General features: G+C 48.9%; 1 protein-coding gene across 2 annotated transcripts in view; it reads left to right on the top strand.

The window, feature by feature from the left end:
* LOC138713092 (pyruvate dehydrogenase phosphatase regulatory subunit, mitochondrial) overlaps positions 1-22,025 on the top strand; it is a 275,506-nt gene extending 253,481 nt beyond the window's left edge. For both annotated transcript variants that reach the window (XM_069844855.1, XM_069844854.1), the window contains exon 16: positions 21,651-22,025. In XM_069844855.1, coding sequence (XP_069700956.1) covers positions 21,651-21,884 — 234 coding nt within the window. In that variant the 3' untranslated portion in view covers positions 21,885-22,025. The remainder of the gene's footprint in view (positions 1-21,650) is intronic.
* Positions 22,026-22,263: the final 238 nt, after the last annotated feature.

Here is a 22,263-nt window from a genome sequence, read left to right as displayed (position 1 = left end):
CGGAATTAGAGGCTCAAATATTTTAGGTACCCGAAAAATAGGGCTGGAAAAAAGTGCGGCGGATTTGCCCGATATTAGCGGTGTTTATTACTGAACATGCGGGGATGCTACAGTTAAAAGGACGGCCCTCTGCGCCGCGTCGTTCTCCTTGTGTAGAGAAATTTCTGTTTTGGCAGGTCAGAATGACCATTTTTTGAAACTTTGCCGGCCTCTCCGTCCAAACGCACGGGGATAGAGAGTTGTCCTTTACACTGAAGATAGAGTTCGAGGAGCTCTATTCAGCGCACTCATCGGCTCTGTCCTCAGTGCACGTACTGCGGAGCTACGGCGGCTAGAATGTCGGCGGAAGGGTGGTCTAAACCCTTCCCCTTTTTTTCTCGAAAATCAGTTTGTGTTCGCGATTGCCATTTTGAGGCTATCGTGTAAGAAGTAAGTCAAGGGGGAATACAGGACCCCGTCCCGTTCCTCGCTATCGCCATTATTTCCGGAATTAGAGGCTCAAATATTTTAGGTACCCGAAAAATAGGGCTGGAAAAAAGTGCGGCGGATTTGCCCGATATTAGCGGTGATTATTACTGAACATGCGGGATGCTACAGTTAAAAGACGGCCCTCTGCGCCGCGTCGTTCTCCTTGTGTAGAGAAATTTCTGTTTTGGCAGGTCAAAATGACCATTTTTGAAACTTTGGCGGCCTCTCCCGTCCAAACGCACGGGGATAGAGAGTTGTCCTTTACACTGAAGATAGAGTTCGAGGAGCTCTATTCAACGCACTCATCGGCTCTGTCCTCAGTGCACGTACTGCGGAGCTACGGCGGCTAGAATGTCGGCGGAAGGGTGGTCTAAACCCTTCCCCTTTTTTTCTCGAAAATCAGTTTGTGTTCGCGATTGCCATTTTGAGGCTATCGTGTAAGAAGTAAGTCAAGGGGGAATACAGGACCCCGTCCCGTTCCTCGCTATCGCCATTATTTCCGGAATTAGAGGCTCAAATATTTTAGGTACCCGAAAAATAGGGCTGGAAAAAAGTGCGGCGGATTTGCCCGATATTAGCGGTGATTATTACTGAACATGCGGGGATGCTACAGTTAAAAGGACGGCCCTCTGCGCCGCGTCGTTCTCCTTGTGTAGAGAAATTTCTGTTTTGGCAGGTCAAAATGACCATTTTTTGAAACTTTGCCGGCCTCTCCCGTCCAAACGCACGGGGATAGAGAGTTGTCCTTTACACTGAAGATAGAGTTCGAGGAGCTCTATTCAACGCACTCATCGGCTCTGTCCTCAGTGCACGTACTGCGGAGCTACGGCGGCTAGAATGTCGGCGGAAGGGTGGTCTAAACCCTTCCCCTTTTTTTCTCGAAAATCAGTTTGTGTTCGCGATTGCCATTTTGAGGCTATCGTGTAAGAAGTAAGTCAAGGGGGGAATACAGGACCCCGTCCCGTTCCTCGCTATCGCCATTATTTCCGGAATTAGAGGCTCAAATATTTTAGGTACCCGAAAAATAGGGCTGGAAAAAAGTGCGGCGGATTTGCCCGATATTAGCGGTGTTTATTACTGAACATGCGGGGATGCTACAGTTAAAAGGACGGCCCTCTGTGCCGCGTCGTTCTCCTTGTGTAGAGAAATTTCTGTTTTGGCAGGTCAGAATGACCATTTTTTGAAACTTTGCGGCCTCTCCCGTCCAAACGCACGGGGATAGAGAGTTGTCCTTTACACTGAAGATAGAGTTCGAGGAGCTCTATTCAACGCACTCATCGGCTCTGTCCTCAGTGCACGTACTGCGGAGCTACGGCGGCTAGAATGTCGGCGGAAGGGTGGTCTAAACCCTTCCCCTTTTTTTCTCGAAAATCAGTTTGTGTTCGCGATTGCCATTTTGAGGCTATCGTGTAAGAAGTAAGTCAAGGGGGAATACAGGACCCCGTCCCGTTCCTCGCTATCGCCATTATTTCCGGAATTAGAGGCTCAAATATTTTAGGTACCCGAAAAATAGGGCTGGAAAAAAGTGCGGCGGATTTGCCCGATATTAGCGGTGATTATTACTGAACATGCGGGGATGCTACAGTTAAAAGGACGGCCCTCTGCGCCGCGTCGTTCTCCTTGTGTAGAGAAATTTCTGTTTTGGCAGGTCAAAATGACCATTTTTTGAAACTTTGGCGGCCTCTCCCGTCCAAACGCACGGGGATAGAGAGTTGTCCTTTACACTGAAGATAGAGTTCGAGGAGCTCTATTCAACGCACTCATCGGCTCTGTCCTCAGTGCACGTACTGCGGAGCTACGGCGGCTAGAATGTCGGCGGAAGGGTGGTCTAAAACCCTTCCCCTTTTTTCTCGAAAATCAGTTTGTGTTCGCGATTGCCATTTTGAGGCTATCGTGTAAGAAGTAAGTCAAGGGGGAATACAGGACCCCGTCCCGTTCCTCGCTATCGCCATTATTTCCGGAATTAGAGGCTCAAATATTTTAGGTACCCGAAAAATAGGGCTGGAAAAAAGTGCGGCGGATTTGCCCGATATTAGCGGTGATTATTACTGAACATGCGGGGATGCTACAGTTAAAAGGACGGCCCTCTGCGCCGCGTCGTTCTCCTTGTGTAGAGAAATTTCTGTTTTGGCAGGTCAAAATGACCATTTTTTGAAACTTTGCCGGCCTCTCCCGTCCAAACGCACGGGGATAGAGAGTTGTCCCTTTACACTGAAGATAGAGTTCGAGGAGCTCTATTCAACGCACTCATCGGCTCTGTCCTCAGTGCACGTACTGCGGAGCTACGGCGGCTAGAATGTCGGCGGAAGGGTGGTCTAAACCCTTCCCCTTTTTTTCTCGAAAATCAGTTTGTGTTCGCGATTGCCATTTTGAGGCTATCGTGTAAGAAGTAAGTCAAGGGGGGAATACAGGACCCCGTCCCGTTCCTCGCTATCGCCATTATTTCCGGAATTAGAGGCTCAAATATTTTAGGTACCCGAAAAATAGGGCTGGAAAAAAGTGCGGCGGATTTGCCCGATATTAGCGGTGTTTATTACTGAACATGCGGGGATGCTACAGTTAAAAGGACGGCCCTCTGCGCCGCGTCGTTCTCCTTGTGTAGAGAAATTTCTGTTTTGGCAGGTCAAAATGACCATTTTTTGAAACTTTGCCGGCCTCTCCCGTCCAAACGCACGGGGATAGAGAGTTGTCCTTTACACTGAAGATAGAGTTCGAGGAGCTCTATTCAACGCACTCATCGGCTCTGTCCTCAGTGCACGTACTGCGGAGCTACGGCGGCTAGAATGTCGGCGGAAGGGTGGTCTAAACCCTTCCCCTTTTTTTCTCGAAAATCAGTTTGTGTTCGCGATTGCCATTTTGAGGCTATCGTGTAAGAAGTAAGTCAAGGGGGAATACAGGACCCCGTCCGTTCCTCGCTATCGCCATTATTTCCGGAATTAGAGGCTCAAATATTTTAGGTACCCGAAAAATAGGGCTGGAAAAAAGTGCGGCGGATTTGCCCGATATTAGCGGTGATTATTACTGAACATGCGGGGATGCTACAGTTAAAAGGACGGCCCTCTGCGCCGCGTCGTTCTCCTTGTGTAGAGAAATTTCTGTTTTGGCAGGTCAAAATGACCATTTTTTGAAACTTTGCCGGCCTCTCCCGTCCAAACGCACGGGGATAGAGAGTTGTCCTTTACACTGAAGATAGAGTTCGAGGAGCTCTATTCAACGCACTCATCGGCTCTGTCCTCAGTGCACGTACTGCGGAGCTACGGCGGCTAGAATGTCGGCGGAAGGGTGGTCTAAACCCTTCCCCTTTTTTTCTCGAAAATCAGTTTGTGTTCGCGATTGCCATTTTGAGGCTATCGTGTAAGAAGTAAGTCAAGGGGGGAATACAGGACCCCGTCCCGTTCCTCGCTATCGCCATTATTTCCGGAATTAGAGGCTCAAATATTTTAGGTACCCGAAAAATAGGGCTGGAAAAAAGTGCGGCGGATTTGCCCGATATTAGCGGTGTTTATTACTGAACATGCGGGGATGCTACAGTTAAAAGGACGGCCCTCTGCGCCGCGTCGTTCTCCTTGTGTAGAGAAATTTCTGTTTTGGCAGGTCAGAATGACCATTTTTTGAAACTTTGCCGGCCTCTCCCGTCCAAACGCACGGGGATAGAGAGTTGTCCTTTACACTGAAGATAGAGTTCGAGGGAGCTCTATTCAGCGCACTCATCGGCTCTGTCCTCAGTGCACGTACTGCGGAGCTACGGCGGCTAGAATGTCGGCGGAAGGGTGGTCTAAACCCTTCCCCTTTTTTTCTCGAAAATCAGTTTGTGTTCGCGATTGCCATTTTGAGGCTATCGTGTAAGAAGTAAGTCAAGGGGGGAATACAGGACCCCGTCCCGTTCCTCGCTATCGCCATTATTTCCGGAATTAGAGGCTCAAATATTTTAGGTACCCGAAAAATAGGGCTGGAAAAAAGTGCGGCGGATTTGCCCGATATTAGCGGTGATTATTACTGAACATGCGGGGATGCTACAGTTAAAAGGACGGCCCTCTGCGCCGCGTCGTTCTCCTTGTGTAGAGAAATGTCTGTTTTGGCAGGTCAAAATGACCATTTTTTGAAACTTTGCCGGCCTCTCCCGTCCAAACGCACCGGGGATAGAGAGTTGTCCTTTACACTGAAGATAGAGTTCGAGGAGCTCTATTCAACGCACTCATCGGCTCTGTCCTCAGTGCACGTACTGCGGAGCTACGGCGGCTAGAATGTCGGCGGAAGGGTGGTCTAAACCCTTCCCCTTTTTTTCTCGAAAATCAGTTTGTGTTCGCGATTGCCATTTTGAGGCTATCGTGTAAGAAGTAAGGTCAAGGGGGAATACAGGACCCCGTCCCGTTCCTCGCTATCGCCATTATTTCCGGAATTAGAGGCTCAAATATTTTAGGTACCCGAAAAATAGGGCTGGAAAAAAGTGCGGCGGATTTGCCCGATATTAGCGGTGATTATTACTGAACATGCGGGGATGCTACAGTTAAAAGGACGGCCCTCTGCGCCGCGTCGTTCTCCCTTGTGTAGAGAAATTTCTGTTTTGGCAGGTCAAAATGACCATTTTTTGAAACTTTGCCGGCATCTCCCGTCCAAACGCACGGGGATAGAGAGTTGTCCTTTACACTGAAGATAGAGTTCGAGGAGCTCTATTCAACGCACTCATCGGCTCTGTCCTCAGTGCACGTACTGCGGAGCTACGGCGGCTAGAATGTCGGCGGAAGGGTGGTCTAAACCCTTCCCCTTTTTTTCTCGAAAATCAGTTTGTGTTCGCGATTGCCATTTTGAGGCTATCGTGTAAGAAGTAAGTCAAGGGGGAATACAGGACCCCGTCCCGTTCCTCGCTATCGCCATTATTTCCGGAATTAGAGGCTCAAATATTTTAGGTACCCGAAAAATAGGGCTGGAAAAAAGTGCGGCGGATTTGCCCGATATTAGCGGTGTTTATTACTGAACATGCGGGGATGCTACAGTTAAAAGGACGGCCCTCTGCGCCGCGTCGTTCTCCTTGTGTAGAGAAATTTCTGTTTTGGCAGGTCAAAATGACCATTTTTTGAAACTTTGCCGGCCTCTCCCGTCCAAACGCACGGGGATAGAGAGTTGTCCTTTACACTGAAGATAGAGTTCGAGGAGCTCTATTCAACGCACTCATCGGCTCTGTCCTCAGTGCACGTACTGCGGAGCTACGGCGGCTAGAATGTCGGCGGAAGGGTGGTCTAAACCCTTCCCCTTTTTTTCTCGAAATCAGTTTGTGTTCGCGATTGCCATTTTGAGGCTATCGTGTAAGAAGTAAGTCAAGGGGGAATACAGGACCCCGTCCCGTTCCTCGCTATCGCCATTATTTCCGGAATTAGAGGCTCAAATATTTTAGGTACCCGAAAAATAGGGCTGGAAAAAAGTGCGGCGGATTTGCCCGATATTAGCGGTGATTATTACTGAACATGCGGGGATGCTACAGTTAAAAGGACGGCCCTCTGCGCCGCGTCGTTCTCCTTGTGTAGAGAAATTCTGTTTTGGCAGGTCAAAATGACCATTTTTTGAAACTTTGCCGGCCTCTCCCGTCCAAACGCACGGGGATAGAGAGTTGTCCTTTACACTGAAGATAGAGTTCGAGGAGCTCTATTCAACGCACTCATCGGCTCTGTCCTCAGTGCACGTACTGCGGAGCTACGGCGGCTAGAATGTCGGCGGAAGGGTGGTCTAAACCCTTCCCCTTTTTTTCTCGAAAATCAGTTTGTGTTCGCGATTGCCATTTTGAGGCTATCGTGTAAGAAGTAAGTCAAGGGGGAATACAGGACCCCGTCCCGTTCCTCGCTATCGCCATTATTTCCGGAATTAGAGGCTCAAATATTTTAGGTACCCGAAAAATAGGGCTGGAAAAAAGTGCGGCGGATTTGCCCGATATTAGCGGTGTTTATTACTGAACATGCGGGGATGCTACAGTTAAAAGGACGGCCCTCTGCGCCGCGTCGTTCTCCTTGTGTAGAGAAATTTCTGTTTTGGCAGGTCAGAATGACCATTTTTTGAAACTTTGCCGGCCTCTCCCGTCCAAACGCACGGGGATAGAGAGTTGTCCTTTACACTGAAGATAGAGTTCGAGGAGCTCTATTCAGCGCACTCATCGGCTCTGTCCTCAGTGCACGTACTGCGGAGCTACGGCGGCTAGAATGTCGGCGGAAGGGTGGTCTAAACCCTTCCCCTTTTTTTCTCGAAAATCAGTTTGTGTTCGCGATTGCCATTTTGAGGCTATCGTGTAAGAAGTAAGTCAAGGGGGAATACAGGACCCCGTCCCGTTCCTCGCTATCGCCATTATTTCCGGAATTAGAGGCTCAAATATTTTAGGTACCCGAAAAATAGGGCTGGAAAAAAGTGCGGCGGATTTGCCCGATATTAGCGGTGATTATTACTGAACATGCGGGGATGCTACAGTTAAAAGGACGGCCCTCTGCGCCGCGTCGTTCTCCTTGTGTAGAGAAATGTCTGTTTTGGCAGGTCAAAATGACCATTTTTTGAAACTTTGCCGGCCTCTCCCGTCCAAACGCACCGGGGATAGAGAGTTGTCCTTTACACTGAAGATAGAGTTCGAGGAGCTCTATTCAACGCACTCATCGGCTCTGTCCTCAGTGCACGTACTGCGGAGCTACGGCGGCTAGAATGTCGGCGGAAGGGTGGTCTAAACCCTTCCCCTTTTTTTCTCGAAAATCAGTTTGTGTTCGCGATTGCCATTTTGAGGCTATCGTGTAAGAAGTAAGTCAAGGGGGAATACAGGACCCCGTCCCGTTCCTCGCTATCGCCATTATTTCCGGAATTAGACGCTCAAATATTTTAGGTACCCGAAAAATAGGGCTGGAAAAAAGTGCGGCGGATTTGCCCGATATTAGCGGTGATTATTACTGAACATGCGGGGATGCTACAGTTAAAAGGACGGCCCTCTGCGCCGCGTCGTTCTCCTTGTGTAGAGAAATTTCTGTTTTGGCAGGTCAAAATGACCATTTTTTGAAACTTTGCCGGCCTCTCCCGTCCAAACGCACGGGGATAGAGAGTTGTCCTTTACACTGAAGATAGAGTTCGAGGAGCTCTATTCAACGCACTCATCGGCTCTGTCCTCAGTGCACGTACTGCGGAGCTACGGCGGCTAGAATGTCGGCGGAAGGGTGGTCTAAACCCTTCCCCTTTTTTTCTCGAAAATCAGTTTGTGTTCGCGATTGCCATTTTGAGGCTATCGTGTAAGAAGTAAGTCAAGGGGGAATACAGGACCCCGTCCCGTTCCTCGCTATCGCCATTATTTCCGGAATTAGAGGCTCAAATATTTTAGGTACCCGAAAAATAGGGCTGGAAAAAAGTGCGGCGGATTTGCCCGATATTAGCGGTGTTTATTACTGAACATGCGGGGATGCTACAGTTAAAAGGACGGCCCTCTGCGCCGCGTCGTTCTCCTTGTGTAGAGAAATTTCTGTTTTGGCAGGTCAGAATGACCATTTTTTGAAACTTTGCCGGCCTCTCCCGTCCAAACGCACGGGGATAGAGAGTTGTCCTTTACACTGAAGATAGAGTTCGAGGAGCTCTATTCAGCGCACTCATCGGCTCTGTCCTCAGTGCACGTACTGCGGAGCTACGGCGGCTAGAATGTCGGCGGAAGGGTGGTCTAAACCCTTCCCCTTTTTTTCTCGAAAATCAGTTTGTGTTCGCGATTGCCATTTTGAGGCTATCGTGTAAGAAGTAAGTCAAGGGGGAATACAGGACCCCGTCCCGTTCCTCGCTATCGCCATTATTTCCGGAATTAGAGGCTCAAATATTTTAGGTACCCGAAAAATAGGGCTGGAAAAAAGTGCGGCGGATTTGCCCGATATTAGCGGTGATTATTACTGAACATGCGGGGATGCTACAGTTAAAAGGACGGCCCTCTGCGCCGCGTCGTTCTCCTTGTGTAGAGAAATGTCTGTTTTGGCAGGTCAAAATGACCATTTTTTGAAACTTTGCCGGCCTCTCCCGTCCAAACGCACCGGGATAGAGAGTTGTCCTTTACACTGAAGATAGAGTTCGAGGAGCTCTATTCAACGCACTCATCGGCTCTGTCCTCAGTGCACGTACTGCGGAGCTACGGCGGCTAGAATGTCGGCGGAAGGGTGGTCTAAACCCTTCCCCTTTTTTTCTCGAAAATCAGTTTGTGTTCGCGATTGCCATTTTGAGGCTATCGTGTAAGAAGTAAGTCAAGGGGGAATACAGGACCCCGTCCCGTTCCTCGCTATCGCCATTATTTCCGGAATTAGACGCTCAAATATTTTAGGTACCCGAAAAATAGGGCTGGAAAAAAGTGCGGCGGATTTGCCCGATATTAGCGGTGATTATTACTGAACATGCGGGGATGCTACAGTTAAAAGGACGGCCCTCTGCGCCGCGTCGTTCTCCTTGTGTAGAGAAATTTCTGTTTTGGCAGGTCAAAATGACCATTTTTTTAAACTTTGGCGGCCTCTCCCGTCCAAACGCACGGGGATAGAGAGTTGTCCTTTACACTGAAGATAGAGTTCGAGGAGCTCTATTCAACGCACTCATCGGCTCTGTCCTCAGTGCACGTACTGCGGAGCTACGGCGGCTAGAATGTCGGCGGAAGGGTGGTCTAAACCCTTCCCCTTTTTTTCTCGAAAATCAGTTTGTGTTCGCGATTGCCATTTTGAGGCTATCGTGTAAGAAGTAAGTCAAGGGGGAATACAGGACCCCGTCCCGTTCCTCGCTATCGCCATTATTTCCGGAATTAGAGGCTCAAATATTTTAGGTACCCGAAAAATAGGGCTGGAAAAAAGTGCGGCGGATTTGCCCGATATTAGCGGTGATTATTACTGAACATGCGGGGATGCTACAGTTAAAAGGACGGCCCTCTGCGCCGCGTCGTTCTCCTTGTGTAGAGAAATTTCTGTTTTGGCAGGTCAAAATGACCATTTTTTGAAACTTTGCCGGCCTCTCCCGTCCAAACGCACGGGGATAGAGAGTTGTCCTTTACACTGAAGATAGAGTTCGAGGAGCTCTATTCAACGCACTCATCGGCTCTGTCCTCAGTGCACGTACTGCGGAGCTACGGCGGCTAGAATGTCGGCGGAAGGGTGGTCTAAACCCTTCCCCTTTTTTTCTCGAAAATCAGTTTGTGTTCGCGATTGCCATTTTGAGGCTATCGTGTAAGAAGTAAGTCAAGGGGGAATACAGGACCCCGTCCCGTTCCTCGCTATCGCCATTATTTCCGGAATTAGAGGCTCAAATATTTTAGGTACCCGAAAAATAGGGCTGGAAAAAAGTGCGGCGGATTTGCCCGATATTAGCGGTGTTTATTACTGAACATGCGGGGATGCTACAGTTAAAAGGACGGCCCTCTGCGCCGCGTCGTTCTCCTTGTGTAGAGAAATTTCTGTTTTGGCAGGTCAAAATGACCATTTTTTGAAACTTTGCCGGCCTCTCCCGTCCAAACGCACGGGGATAGAGAGTTGTCCTTTACACTGAAGATAGAGTTCGAGGAGCTCTATTCAACGCACTCATCGGCTCTGTCCTCAGTGCACGTACTGCGGAGCTACGGCGGCTAGAATGTCGGCGGAAGGGTGGTCTAAACCCTTCCCCTTTTTTTCTCGAAAATCAGTTTGTGTTCGCGATTGCCATTTTGAGGCTATCGTGTAAGAAGTAAGTCAAGGGGGAATACAGGACCCCGTCCCGTTCCTCGCTATCGCCATTATTTCCGGAATTAGAGGCTCAAATATTTTAGGTACCCGAAAAATAGGGCTGGAAAAAAGTGCGGCGGATTTGCCCGATATTAGCGGTGATTATTACTGAACATGCGGGGATGCTACAGTTAAAAGGACGGCCCTCTGCGCCGCGTCGTTCTCCTTGTGTAGAGAAATTTCTGTTTTGGCAGGTCAAAATGACCATTTTTTGAAACTTTGCCGGCCTCTCCCGTCCAAACGCACGGGGATAGAGAGTTGTCCTTTACACTGAAGATAGAGTTCGAGGAGCTCTATTCAACGCACTCATCGGCTCTGTCCTCAGTGCACGTACTGCGGAGCTACGGCGGCTAGAATGTCGGCGGAAGGGTGGTCTAAACCCTTCCCCTTTTTTTCTCGAAAATCAGTTTGTGTTCGCGATTGCCATTTTGAGGCTATCGTGTAAGAAGTAAGTCAAGGGGGAATACAGGACCCCGTCCCGTTCCTCGCTATCGCCATTATTTCCGGAATTAGAGGCTCAAATATTTTAGGTACCCGAAAAATAGGGCTGGAAAAAAGTGCGGCGGATTTGCCCGATATTAGCGGTGATTATTACTGAACATGCGGGGATGCTACAGTTAAAAGGACGGCCCTCTGCGCCGCGTCGTTCTCCTTGTGTAGAGAAATTTCTGTTTTGGCAGGTCAAAATGACCATTTTTTGAAACTTTGGCGGCCTCTCCCGTCCAAACGCACGGGGATAGAGAGTTGTCCTTTACACTGAAGATAGAGTTCGAGGAGCTCTATTCAACGCACTCATCGGCTCTGTCCTCAGTGCACGTACTGCGGAGCTACGGCGGCTAGAATGTCGGTGGAAGGGTGGTCTAAACCCTTCCCCTTTTTTTCTCGAAAATCAGTTTGTGTTCGCGATTGCCATTTTGAGGCTATCGTGTAAGAAGTAAGTCAAGGGGGAATACAGGACCCCGTCCCGTTCCTCGCTATCGCCATTATTTCCGGAATTAGAGGCTCAAATATTTTAGGTACCCGAAAAATAGGGCTGGAAAAAAGTGCGGCGGATTTGCCCGATATTAGCGGTGATTATTACTGAACATGCGGGGATGCTACAGTTAAAAGGACGGCCCTCTGCGCCGCGTCGTTCTCCTTGTGTAGAGAAATTTCTGTTTTGGCAGGTCAAAATGACCATTTTTTGAAACTTTGGCGGCCTCTCCCGTCCAAACGCACGGGGATAGAGAGTTGTCCTTTACACTGAAGATAGAGTTCGAGGAGCTCTATTCAACGCACTCATCGGCTCTGTCCTCAGTGCACGTACTGCGGAGCTACGGCGGCTAGAATGTCGGCGGAAGGGTGGTCTAAACCCTTCCCCTTTTTTTCTCGAAAATCAGTTTGTGTTCGCGATTGCCATTTTGAGGCTATCGTGTAAGAAGTAAGTCAAGGGGGAATACAGGACCCCGTCCCGTTCTTCGCTATCGCCATTATTTCCGGAATTAGAGGCTCAAATATTTTAGGTACCCGAAAAATAGGGCTGGAAAAAAGTGCGGCGGATTTGCCCGATATTAGCGGTGATTATTACTGAACATGCGGGGATGCTACAGTTAAAAGGACGGCCCTCTGCGCCGCGTCGTTCTCCTTGTGTAGAGAAATTTCTGTTTTGGCAGGTCAAAATGACCATTTTTTTAAACTTTGGCGGCCTCTCCCGTCCAAACGCACGGGGATAGAGAGTTGTCCTTTACACTGAAGATAGAGTTCGAGGAGCTCTATTCAACGCACTCATCGGCTCTGTCCTCAGTGCACGTACTGCGGAGCTACGGCGGCTAGAATGTCTCGAAAATCAGTTTGTGTTCGCGATTGCCATTTTGAGGCTATCGTGTAAGAAGTAAGTCAAGGGGGAATACAGGACCCCGTCCCGTTCCTCGCTATCGCCATTATTTCCGGAATTAGAGGCTCAAATATTTTAGGTACCCGAAAAATAGGGCTGGAAAAAAGTGCGGCGGATTTGCCCGATATTAGCGGTGATTATTACTGAACATGCGGGGATGCTACAGTTAAAAGGACGGCCCTCTGCGCCGCGTCGTTCTCCTTGTGTAGAGAAATGTCTGTTTTGGCAGGTCAAAATGACCATTTTTTTAAACTTTACCGGCCTCTCCCGTCCAAACGCACCGGGATAGAGAGTTGTCCTTTACACTGAAGATAGAGTTCGAGGAGCTCTATTCAACGCACTCATCGGCTCTGTCCTCAGTGCACGTACTGCGGAGCTACGGCGGCTAGAATGTCGGCGGAAGGGTGGTCTAAACCCTTCCCCTTTTTTTCTCGAAAATCAGTTTGTGTTCACGATTGCCATTTTGAGGCTATCGTGTAAGAAGTAAGTCAAGGGGGAATACAGGACCCCGTCCCGTTCCTCGCTATCGCCATTATTTCCGGAATTAGAGGCTCAAATATTTTAGGTACCCGAAAAATAGGGCTGGAAAAAAGTGCGGCGGATTTGCCCGATATTAGCGGTGATTATTACTGAACATGCGGGGATGCTACAGTTAAAAGGACGGCCCTCTGCGCCGCGTCGTTCTCCTTGTGTAGAGAAATTTCTGTTTTGGCAGGTCAAAATGACCATTTTTTGAAACTTTGGCGGCCTCTCCCGTCCAAACGCACGGGGATAGAGAGTTGTCCTTTACACTGAAGATAGAGTTCGAGGAGCTCTATTCAACGCACTCATCGGCTCTGTCCTCAGTGCACGTACTGCGGAGCTACGGCGGCTAGAATGTCGGCGGAAGGGTGGTCTAAACCCTTCCCCTTTTTTTCTCGAAAATCAGTTTGTGTTCGCGATTGCCATTTTGAGGCTATCGTGTAAGAAGTAAGTCAAGGGGGAATACAGGACCCCGTCCCGTTCCTCGCTATCGCCATTATTTCCGGAATTAGAGGCTCAAATATTTTAGGTACCCGAAAAATAGGGCTGGAAAAAAGTGCGGCGGATTTGCCCGATATTAGCGGTGTTTATTACTGAACATGCGGGGATGCTACAGTTAAAAGGACGGCCCTCTGCGCCGCGTCGTTCTCCTTGTGTAGAGAAATTTCTGTTTTGGCAGGTCAAAATGACCATTTTTTGAAACTTTGCCGGCCTCTCCCGTCCAAACGCACGGGGATAGAGAGTTGTCCTTTACACTGAAGATAGAGTTCGAGGAGCTCTATTCAGCGCACTCATCGGCTCTGTCCTCAGTGCACGTACTGCGGAGCTACGGCGGCTAGAATGTCGGCGGAAGGGTGGTCTAAACCCTTCCCCTTTTTTTCTCGAAAATCAGTTTGTGTTCGCGATTGCCATTTTGAGGCTATCGTGTAAGAAGTAAGTCAAGGGGGAATACAGGACCCCGTCCCGTTCTTCGCTATCGCCATTATTTCCGGAATTAGAGGCTCAAATATTTTAGGTACCCGAAAAATAGGGCTGGAAAAAAGTGCGGCGGATTTGCCCGATATTAGCGGTGATTATTACTGAACATGCGGGGATGCTACAGTTAAAAGGACGGCCCTCTGCGCCGCGTCGTTCTCCTTGTGTAGAGAAATTTCTGTTTTGGCAGGTCAAAATGACCATTTTTTTAAACTTTGGCGGCCTCTCCCGTCCAAACGCACGGGGATAGAGAGTTGTCCTTTACACTGAAGATAGAGTTCGAGGAGCTCTATTCAACGCACTCATCGGCTCTGTCCTCAGTGCACGTACTGCGGAGCTACGGCGGCTAGAATGTCGGCGGAAGGGTGGTCTAAACCCTTCCCCTTTTTTTCTCGAAAATCAGTTTGTGTTCGCGATTGCCATTTTGAGGCTATCGTGTAAGAAGTAAGTCAAGGGGGAATACAGGACCCCGTCCCGTTCCTCGCTATCGCCATTATTTCCGGAATTAGAGGCTCAAATATTTTAGGTACCCGAAAAATAGGGCTGGAAAAAAGTGCGGCGGATTTGCCCGATATTAGCGGTGATTATTACTGAACATGCGGGGATGCTACAGTTAAAAGGACGGCCCTCTGCGCCGCGTCGTTCTCCTTGTGTAGAGAAATGTCTGTTTTGGCAGGTCAAAATGACCATTTTTTGAAACTTTGCCGGCCTCTCCCGTCCAAACGCACCGGGATAGAGAGTTGTCCTTTACACTGAAGATAGAGTTCGAGGAGCTCTATTCAACGCACTCATCGGCTCTGTCCTCAGTGCACGTACTGCGGAGCTACGGCGGCTAGAATGTCTCGAAAATCAGTTTGTGTTCGCGATTGCCATTTTGAGGCTATCGTGTAAGAAGTAAGTCAAGGGGGAATACAGGACCCCGTCCCGTTCCTCGCTATCGCCATTATTTCCGGAATTAGAGGCTCAAATATTTTAGGTACCCGAAAAATAGGGCTGGAAAAAAGTGCGGCGGATTTGCCCGATATTAGCGGTGATTATTACTGAACATGCGGGGATGCTACAGTTAAAAGGACGGCCCTCTGCGCCGCGTCGTTCTCCTTGTGTAGAGAAATGTCTGTTTTGGCAGGTCAAAATGACCATTTTTTTAAACTTTACCGGCCTCTCCCGTCCAAACGCACCGGGATAGAGAGTTGTCCTTTACACTGAAGATAGAGTTCGAGGAGCTCTATTCAACGCACTCATCGGCTCTGTCCTCAGTGCACGTACTGCGGAGCTACGGCGGCTAGAATGTCGGCGGAAGGGTGGTCTAAACCCTTCCCCTTTTTTTCTCGAAAATCAGTTTGTGTTCACGATTGCCATTTTGAGGCTATCGTGTAAGAAGTAAGTCAAGGGGGAATACAGGACCCCGTCCCGTTCCTCGCTATCGCCATTATTTCCGGAATTAGAGGCTCAAATATTTTAGGTACCCGAAAAATAGGGCTGGAAAAAAGTGCGGCGGATTTGCCCGATATTAGCGGTGATTATTACTGAACATGCGGGGATGCTACAGTTAAAAGGACGGCCCTCTGCGCCGCGTCGTTCTCCTTGTGTAGAGAAATTTCTGTTTTGGCAGGTCAAAATGACCATTTTTTGAAACTTTGGCGGCCTCTCCCGTCCAAACGCACGGGGATAGAGAGTTGTCCTTTACACTGAAGATAGAGTTCGAGGAGCTCTATTCAACGCACTCATCGGCTCTGTCCTCAGTGCACGTACTGCGGAGCTACGGCGGCTAGAATGTCGGCGGAAGGGTGGTCTAAACCCTTCCCCTTTTTTTCTCGAAAATCAGTTTGTGTTCGCGATTGCCATTTTGAGGCTATCGTGTAAGAAGTAAGTCAAGGGGGAATACAGGACCCCGTCCCGTTCTTCGCTATCGCCATTATTTCCGGAATTAGAGGCTCAAATATTTTAGGTACCCGAAAAATAGGGCTGGAAAAAAGTGCGGCGGATTTGCCCGATATTAGCGGTGATTATTACTGAACATGCGGGGATGCTACAGTTAAAAGGACGGCCCTCTGCGCCGCGTCGTTCTCCTTGTGTAGAGAAATTTCTGTTTTGGCAGGTCAAAATGACCATTTTTTTAAACTTTGGCGGCCTCTCCCGTCCAAACGCACGGGGATAGAGAGTTGTCCTTTACACTGAAGATAGAGTTCGAGGAGCTCTATTCAACGCACTCATCGGCTCTGTCCTCAGTGCACGTACTGCGGAGCTACGGCGGCTAGAATGTCTCGAAAATCAGTTTGTGTTCGCGATTGCCATTTTGAGGCTATCGTGTAAGAAGTAAGTCAAGGGGGAATACAGGACCCCGTCCCGTTCCTCGCTATCGCCATTATTTCCGGAATTAGAGGCTCAAATATTTTAGGTACCCGAAAAATAGGGCTGGAAAAAAGTGCGGCGGATTTGCCCGATATTAGCGGTGATTATTACTGAACATGCGGGGATGCTACAGTTAAAAGGACGGCCCTCTGCGCCGCGTCGTTCTCCTTGTGTAGAGAAATGTCTGTTTTGGCAGGTCAAAATGACCATTTTTTTAAACTTTACCGGCCTCTCCCGTCCAAACGCACCGGGATAGAGAGTTGTCCTTTACACTGAAGATAGAGTTCGAGGAGCTCTATTCAACGCACTCATCGGCTCTGTCCTCAGTGCACGTACTGCGGAGCTACGGCGGCTAGAATGTCGGCGGAAGGGTGGTCTAAACCCTTCCCCTTTTTTTCTCGAAAATCAGTTTGTGTTCACGATTGCCATTTTGAGGCTATCGTGTAAGAAGTAAGTCAAGGGGGAATACAGGACCCCGTCCCGTTCCTCGCTATCGCCATTATTTCCGGAATTAGAGGCTCAAATATTTTAGGTACCCGAAAAATAGGGCTGGAAAAAAGTGCGGCGGATTTGCCCGATATTAGCGGTGATTATTACTGAACATGCGGGGATGCTACAGTTAAAAGGACGGCCCTCTGCGCCGCGTCGTTCTCCTTGTGTAGAGAAATTTCTGTTTTGGCAGGTCAAAATGACCATTTTTTGAAACTTTGGCGGCCTCTCCCGTCCAAACGCACGGGGATAGAGAGTTGTCCTTTACACTGAAGATAGAGTTCGAGGAGCTCTATTCAACGCACTCATCGGCTCTGTCCTCAGTGCACGTACTGCGGAGCTACGGCGGCTAGAATGTCGGCGGAAGGGTGGTCTAAACCCTTCCCCTTTTTTTCTCGAAAATCAGTTTGTGTTCGCGATTGCCATTTTGAGGCTATCGTGTAAGAAGTAAGTCAAGGGGGAATACAGGACCCCGTCCCGTTCCTCGCTATCGCCATTATTTCCGGAATTAGAGGCTCAAATATTTTAGGTACCCGAAAAATAGGGCTGGAAAAAAGTGCGGCGGATTTGCCCGATATTAGCGGTGTTTATTACTGAACATGCGGGGATGCTACAGTTAAAAGGACGGCCCTCTGCGCCGCGTCGTTCTCCTTGTGTAGAGAAATTTCTGTTTTGGCAGGTCAAAATGACCATTTTTTGAAACTTTGCCGGCCTCTCCCGTCCAAACGCACGGGGATAGAGAGTTGTCCTTTACACTGAAGATAGAGTTCGAGGAGCTCTATTCAGCGCACTCATCGGCTCTGTCCTCAGTGCACGTACTGCGGAGCTACGGCGGCTAGAATGTCGGCGGAAGGGTGGTCTAAACCCTTCCCCTTTTTTTCTCGAAAATCAGTTTGTGTTCGCGATTGCCATTTTGAGGCTATCGTGTAAGAAGTAAGTCAAGGGGGAATACAGGACCCCGTCCCGTTCTTCGCTATCGCCATTATTTCCGGAATTAGAGGCTCAAATATTTTAGGTACCCGAAAAATAGGGCTGGAAAAAAGTGCGGCGGATTTGCCCGATATTAGCGGTGATTATTACTGAACATGCGGGGATGCTACAGTTAAAAGGACGGCCCTCTGCGCCGCGTCGTTCTCCTTGTGTAGAGAAATTTCTGTTTTGGCAGGTCAAAATGACCATTTTTTTAAACTTTGGCGGCCTCTCCCGTCCAAACGCACGGGGATAGAGAGTTGTCCTTTACACTGAAGATAGAGTTCGAGGAGCTCTATTCAACGCACTCATCGGCTCTGTCCTCAGTGCACGTACTGCGGAGCTACGGCGGCTAGAATGTCGGCGGAAGGGTGGTCTAAACCCTTCCCCTTTTTTTCTCGAAAATCAGTTTGTGTTCGCGATTGCCATTTTGAGGCTATCGTGTAAGAAGTAAGTCAAGGGGGAATACAGGACCCCGTCCCGTTCCTCGCTATCGCCATTATTTCCGGAATTAGAGGCTCAAATATTTTAGGTACCCGAAAAATAGGGCTGGAAAAAAGTGCGGCGGATTTGCCCGATATTAGCGGTGATTATTACTGAACATGCGGGGATGCTACAGTTAAAAGGACGGCCCTCTGCGCCGCGTCGTTCTCCTTGTGTAGAGAAATGTCTGTTTTGGCAGGTCAAAATGACCATTTTTTGAAACTTTGCCGGCCTCTCCCGTCCAAACGCACCGGGATAGAGAGTTGTCCTTTACACTGAAGATAGAGTTCGAGGAGCTCTATTCAACGCACTCATCGGCTCTGTCCTCAGTGCACGTACTGCGGAGCTACGGCGGCTAGAATGTCTCGAAAATCAGTTTGTGTTCGCGATTGCCATTTTGAGGCTATCGTGTAAGAAGTAAGTCAAGGGGGAATACAGGACCCCGTCCCGTTCCTCGCTATCGCCATTATTTCCGGAATTAGAGGCTCAAATATTTTAGGTACCCGAAAAATAGGGCTGGAAAAAAGTGCGGCGGATTTGCCCGATATTAGCGGTGATTATTACTGAACATGCGGGGATGCTACAGTTAAAAGGACGGCCCTCTGCGCCGCGTCGTTCTCCTTGTGTAGAGAAATGTCTGTTTTGGCAGGTCAAAATGACCATTTTTTTAAACTTTACCGGCCTCTCCCGTCCAAACGCACCGGGATAGAGAGTTGTCCTTTACACTGAAGATAGAGTTCGAGGAGCTCTATTCAACGCACTCATCGGCTCTGTCCTCAGTGCACGTACTGCGGAGCTACGGCGGCTAGAATGTCGGCGGAAGGGTGGTCTAAACCCTTCCCCTTTTTTTCTCGAAAATCAGTTTGTGTTCACGATTGCCATTTTGAGGCTATCGTGTAAGAAGTAAGTCAAGGGGGAATACAGGACCCCGTCCCGTTCCTCGCTATCGCCATTATTTCCGGAATTAGAGGCTCAAATATTTTAGGTACCCGAAAAATAGGGCTGGAAAAAAGTGCGGCGGATTTGCCCGATATTAGCGGTGATTATTACTGAACATGCGGGGATGCTACAGTTAAAAGGACGGCCCTCTGCGCCGCGTCGTTCTCCTTGTGTAGAGAAATTTCTGTTTTGGCAGGTCAAAATGACCATTTTTTGAAACTTTGGCGGCCTCTCCCGTCCAAACGCACGGGGATAGAGAGTTGTCCTTTACACTGAAGATAGAGTTCGAGGAGCTCTATTCAACGCACTCATCGGCTCTGTCCTCAGTGCACGTACTGCGGAGCTACGGCGGCTAGAATGTCGGCGGAAGGGTGGTCTAAACCCTTCCCCTTTTTTTCTCGAAAATCAGTTTGTGTTCGCGATTGCCATTTTGAGGCTATCGTGTAAGAAGTAAGTCAAGGGGGAATACAGGACCCCGTCCCGTTCCTCGCTATCGCCATTATTTCCGGAATTAGAGGCTCAAATATTTTAGGTACCCGAAAAATAGGGCTGGAAAAAAGTGCGGCGGATTTGCCCGATATTAGCGGTGTTTATTACTGAACATGCGGGGATGCTACAGTTAAAAGGACGGCCCTCTGCGCCGCGTCGTTCTCCTTGTGTAGAGAAATTTCTGTTTTGGCAGGTCAAAATGACCATTTTTTGAAACTTTGCCGGCCTCTCCCGTCCAAACGCACGGGGATAGAGAGTTGTCCTTTACACTGAAGATAGAGTTCGAGGAGCTCTATTCAGCGCACTCATCGGCTCTGTCCTCAGTGCACGTACTGCGGAGCTACGGCGGCTAGAATGTCGGCGGAAGGGTGGTCTAAACCCTTCCCCTTTTTTTCTCGAAAATCAGTTTGTGTTCGCGATTGCCATTTTGAGGCTATCGTGTAAGAAGTAAGTCAAGGGGGAATACAGGACCCCGTCCCGTTCTTCGCTATCGCCATTATTTCCGGAATTAGAGGCTCAAATATTTTAGGTACCCGAAAAATAGGGCTGGAAAAAAGTGCGGCGGATTTGCCCGATATTAGCGGTGATTATTACTGAACATGCGGGGATGCTACAGTTAAAAGGACGGCCCTCTGCGCCGCGTCGTTCTCCTTGTGTAGAGAAATTTCTGTTTTGGCAGGTCAAAATGACCATTTTTTTAAACTTTGGCGGCCTCTCCCGTCCAAACGCACGGGGATAGAGAGTTGTCCTTTACACTGAAGATAGAGTTCGAGGAGCTCTATTCAACGCACTCATCGGCTCTGTCCTCAGTGCACGTACTGCGGAGCTACGGCGGCTAGAATGTCGGCGGAAGGGTGGTCTAAACCCTTCCCCTTTTTTTCTCGAAAATCAGTTTGTGTTCGCGATTGCCATTTTGAGGCTATCGTGTAAGAAGTAAGTCAAGGGGGAATACAGGACCCCGTCCCGTTCCTCGCTATCGCCATTATTTCCGGAATTAGAGGCTCAAATATTTTAGGTACCCGAAAAATAGGGCTGGAAAAAAGTGCGGCGGATTTGCCCGATATTAGCGGTGATTATTACTGAACATGCGGGGATGCTACAGTTAAAAGGACGGCCCTCTGCGCCGCGTCGTTCTCCTTGTGTAGAGAAATGTCTGTTTTGGCAGGTCAAAATGACCATTTTTTGAAACTTTGCCGGCCTCTCCCGTCCAAACGCACCGGGATAGAGAGTTGTCCTTTACACTGAAGATAGAGTTCGAGGAGCTCTATTCAACGCACTCATCGGCTCTGTCCTCAGTGCACGTACTGCGGAGCTACGGCGGCTAGAATGTCGGCGGAAGGGTGGTCTAAACCCTTCCCCTTTTTTTCTCGAAAATCAGTTTGTGTTCGCGATTGCCATTTTGAGGCTATCGTGTAAGAAGTAAGTCAAGGGGGAATACAGGACCCCGTCCCGTTCCTCGCTATCGCCATTATTTCCGGAATTAGAGGCTCAAATATTTTAGGTACCCGAAAAATAGGGCTGGAAAAAAGTGCGGCGGATTTGCCCGATATTAGCGGTGATTATTACTGAACATGCGGGGATGCTACAGTTAAAAGGACGGCCCTCTGCGCCGCGTCGTTCTCCTTGTGTAGAGAAATTTCTGTTTTGGCAGGTCAAAATGACCATTTTTTGAAACTTTGCCGGCCTCTCCCGTCCAAACGCACGGGGATAGAGAGTTGTCCTTTACACTGAAGATAGAGTTCGAGGAGCTCTATTCAACGCACTCATCGGCTCTGTCCTCAGTGCACGTACTGCGGAGCTACGGCGGCTAGAATGTCGGCGGAAGGGTGGTCTAAACCCTTCCCCTTTTTTTCTCGAAAATCAGTTTGTGTTCGCGATTGCCATTTTGAGGCTATCGTGTAAGAAGTAAGTCAAGGGGGAATACAGGACCCCGTCCCGTTCCTCGCTATCGCCATTATTTCCGGAATTAGAGGCTCAAATATTTTAGGTACCCGAAAAATAGGGCTGGAAAAAAGTGCGGCGGATTTGCCCGATATTAGCGGTGATTATTACTGAACATGCGGGGATGCTACAGTTAAAAGGACGGCCCTCTGCGCCGCGTCGTTCTCCTTGTGTAGAGAAATTTCTGTTTTGGCAGGTCAAAATGACCATTTTTTGAAACTTTGCCGGCCTCTCCCGTCCAAACGCACGGGGATAGAGAGTTGTCCTTTACACTGAAGATAGAGTTCGAGGAGCTCTATTCAACGCACTCATCGGCTCTGTCCTCAGTGCACGTACTGCGGAGCTACGGCGGCTAGAATGTCGGCGGAAGGGTGGTCTAAAGTACGGTAGCCATTTGACTAATGCATTAATGCTGCTGTCTGCTGCAGGTGTGTCTGGGGTTCATCCAGAACTTCGACAGCAAGGGCAGAGCCCAAGTTGTGACGCCGGAGTACGTCACGTCTGGGGAGTACGAGGTGGACGTTGCCGGTATCAGGTACACTGCCAAAGTGAACCTACACTCTCCAAACCTACCCACCAAGTACCCTGACAAGGAACGGCTGGCCTACCGGGCAACCAGGGACGGCATCGACGACATCGTCATCAGTTCACGTAGCAAATGAGAGCAACTATCATTGCACCCGCATAACTCTAAATAAAGCTGGAGTTTTGGTAATAAATTAACAGAGGTCTGCATCAATTGGCCGAACGTGCCTGAACCTGACTCAAGCACAACTGTGATAGTCCCTGACTGCTGAAAAATTATACATATTACTGCATAGTTGCGCAGTGGCGGCTCTGCATATTTCTTAAGAGGAGGAAAGAAGTTAACAGCACGAAGTGACACCTTCTTGAATGAAACATGCTACAAATTAGCCAACATGCATACATGTAAGACCAGGTAGTGTTGGGTTGGCCTTCCGTTCTGTATAGCAATAATCTGTTCTTGTAAACTGAGTTTCCTAAATTGTCCAAAATATATTATGTTTTCACTTCCATTCA

Source organism: Periplaneta americana, chromosome 14 (genome assembly GCF_040183065.1).
Source record: "Periplaneta americana isolate PAMFEO1 chromosome 14, P.americana_PAMFEO1_priV1, whole genome shotgun sequence".
Taxonomy (NCBI): domain Eukaryota; kingdom Metazoa; phylum Arthropoda; class Insecta; order Blattodea; family Blattidae; genus Periplaneta; species Periplaneta americana.
Note: the sequence above shows the minus strand (reverse complement) of the source record. Positions and strands in the feature narration are given on the sequence as shown.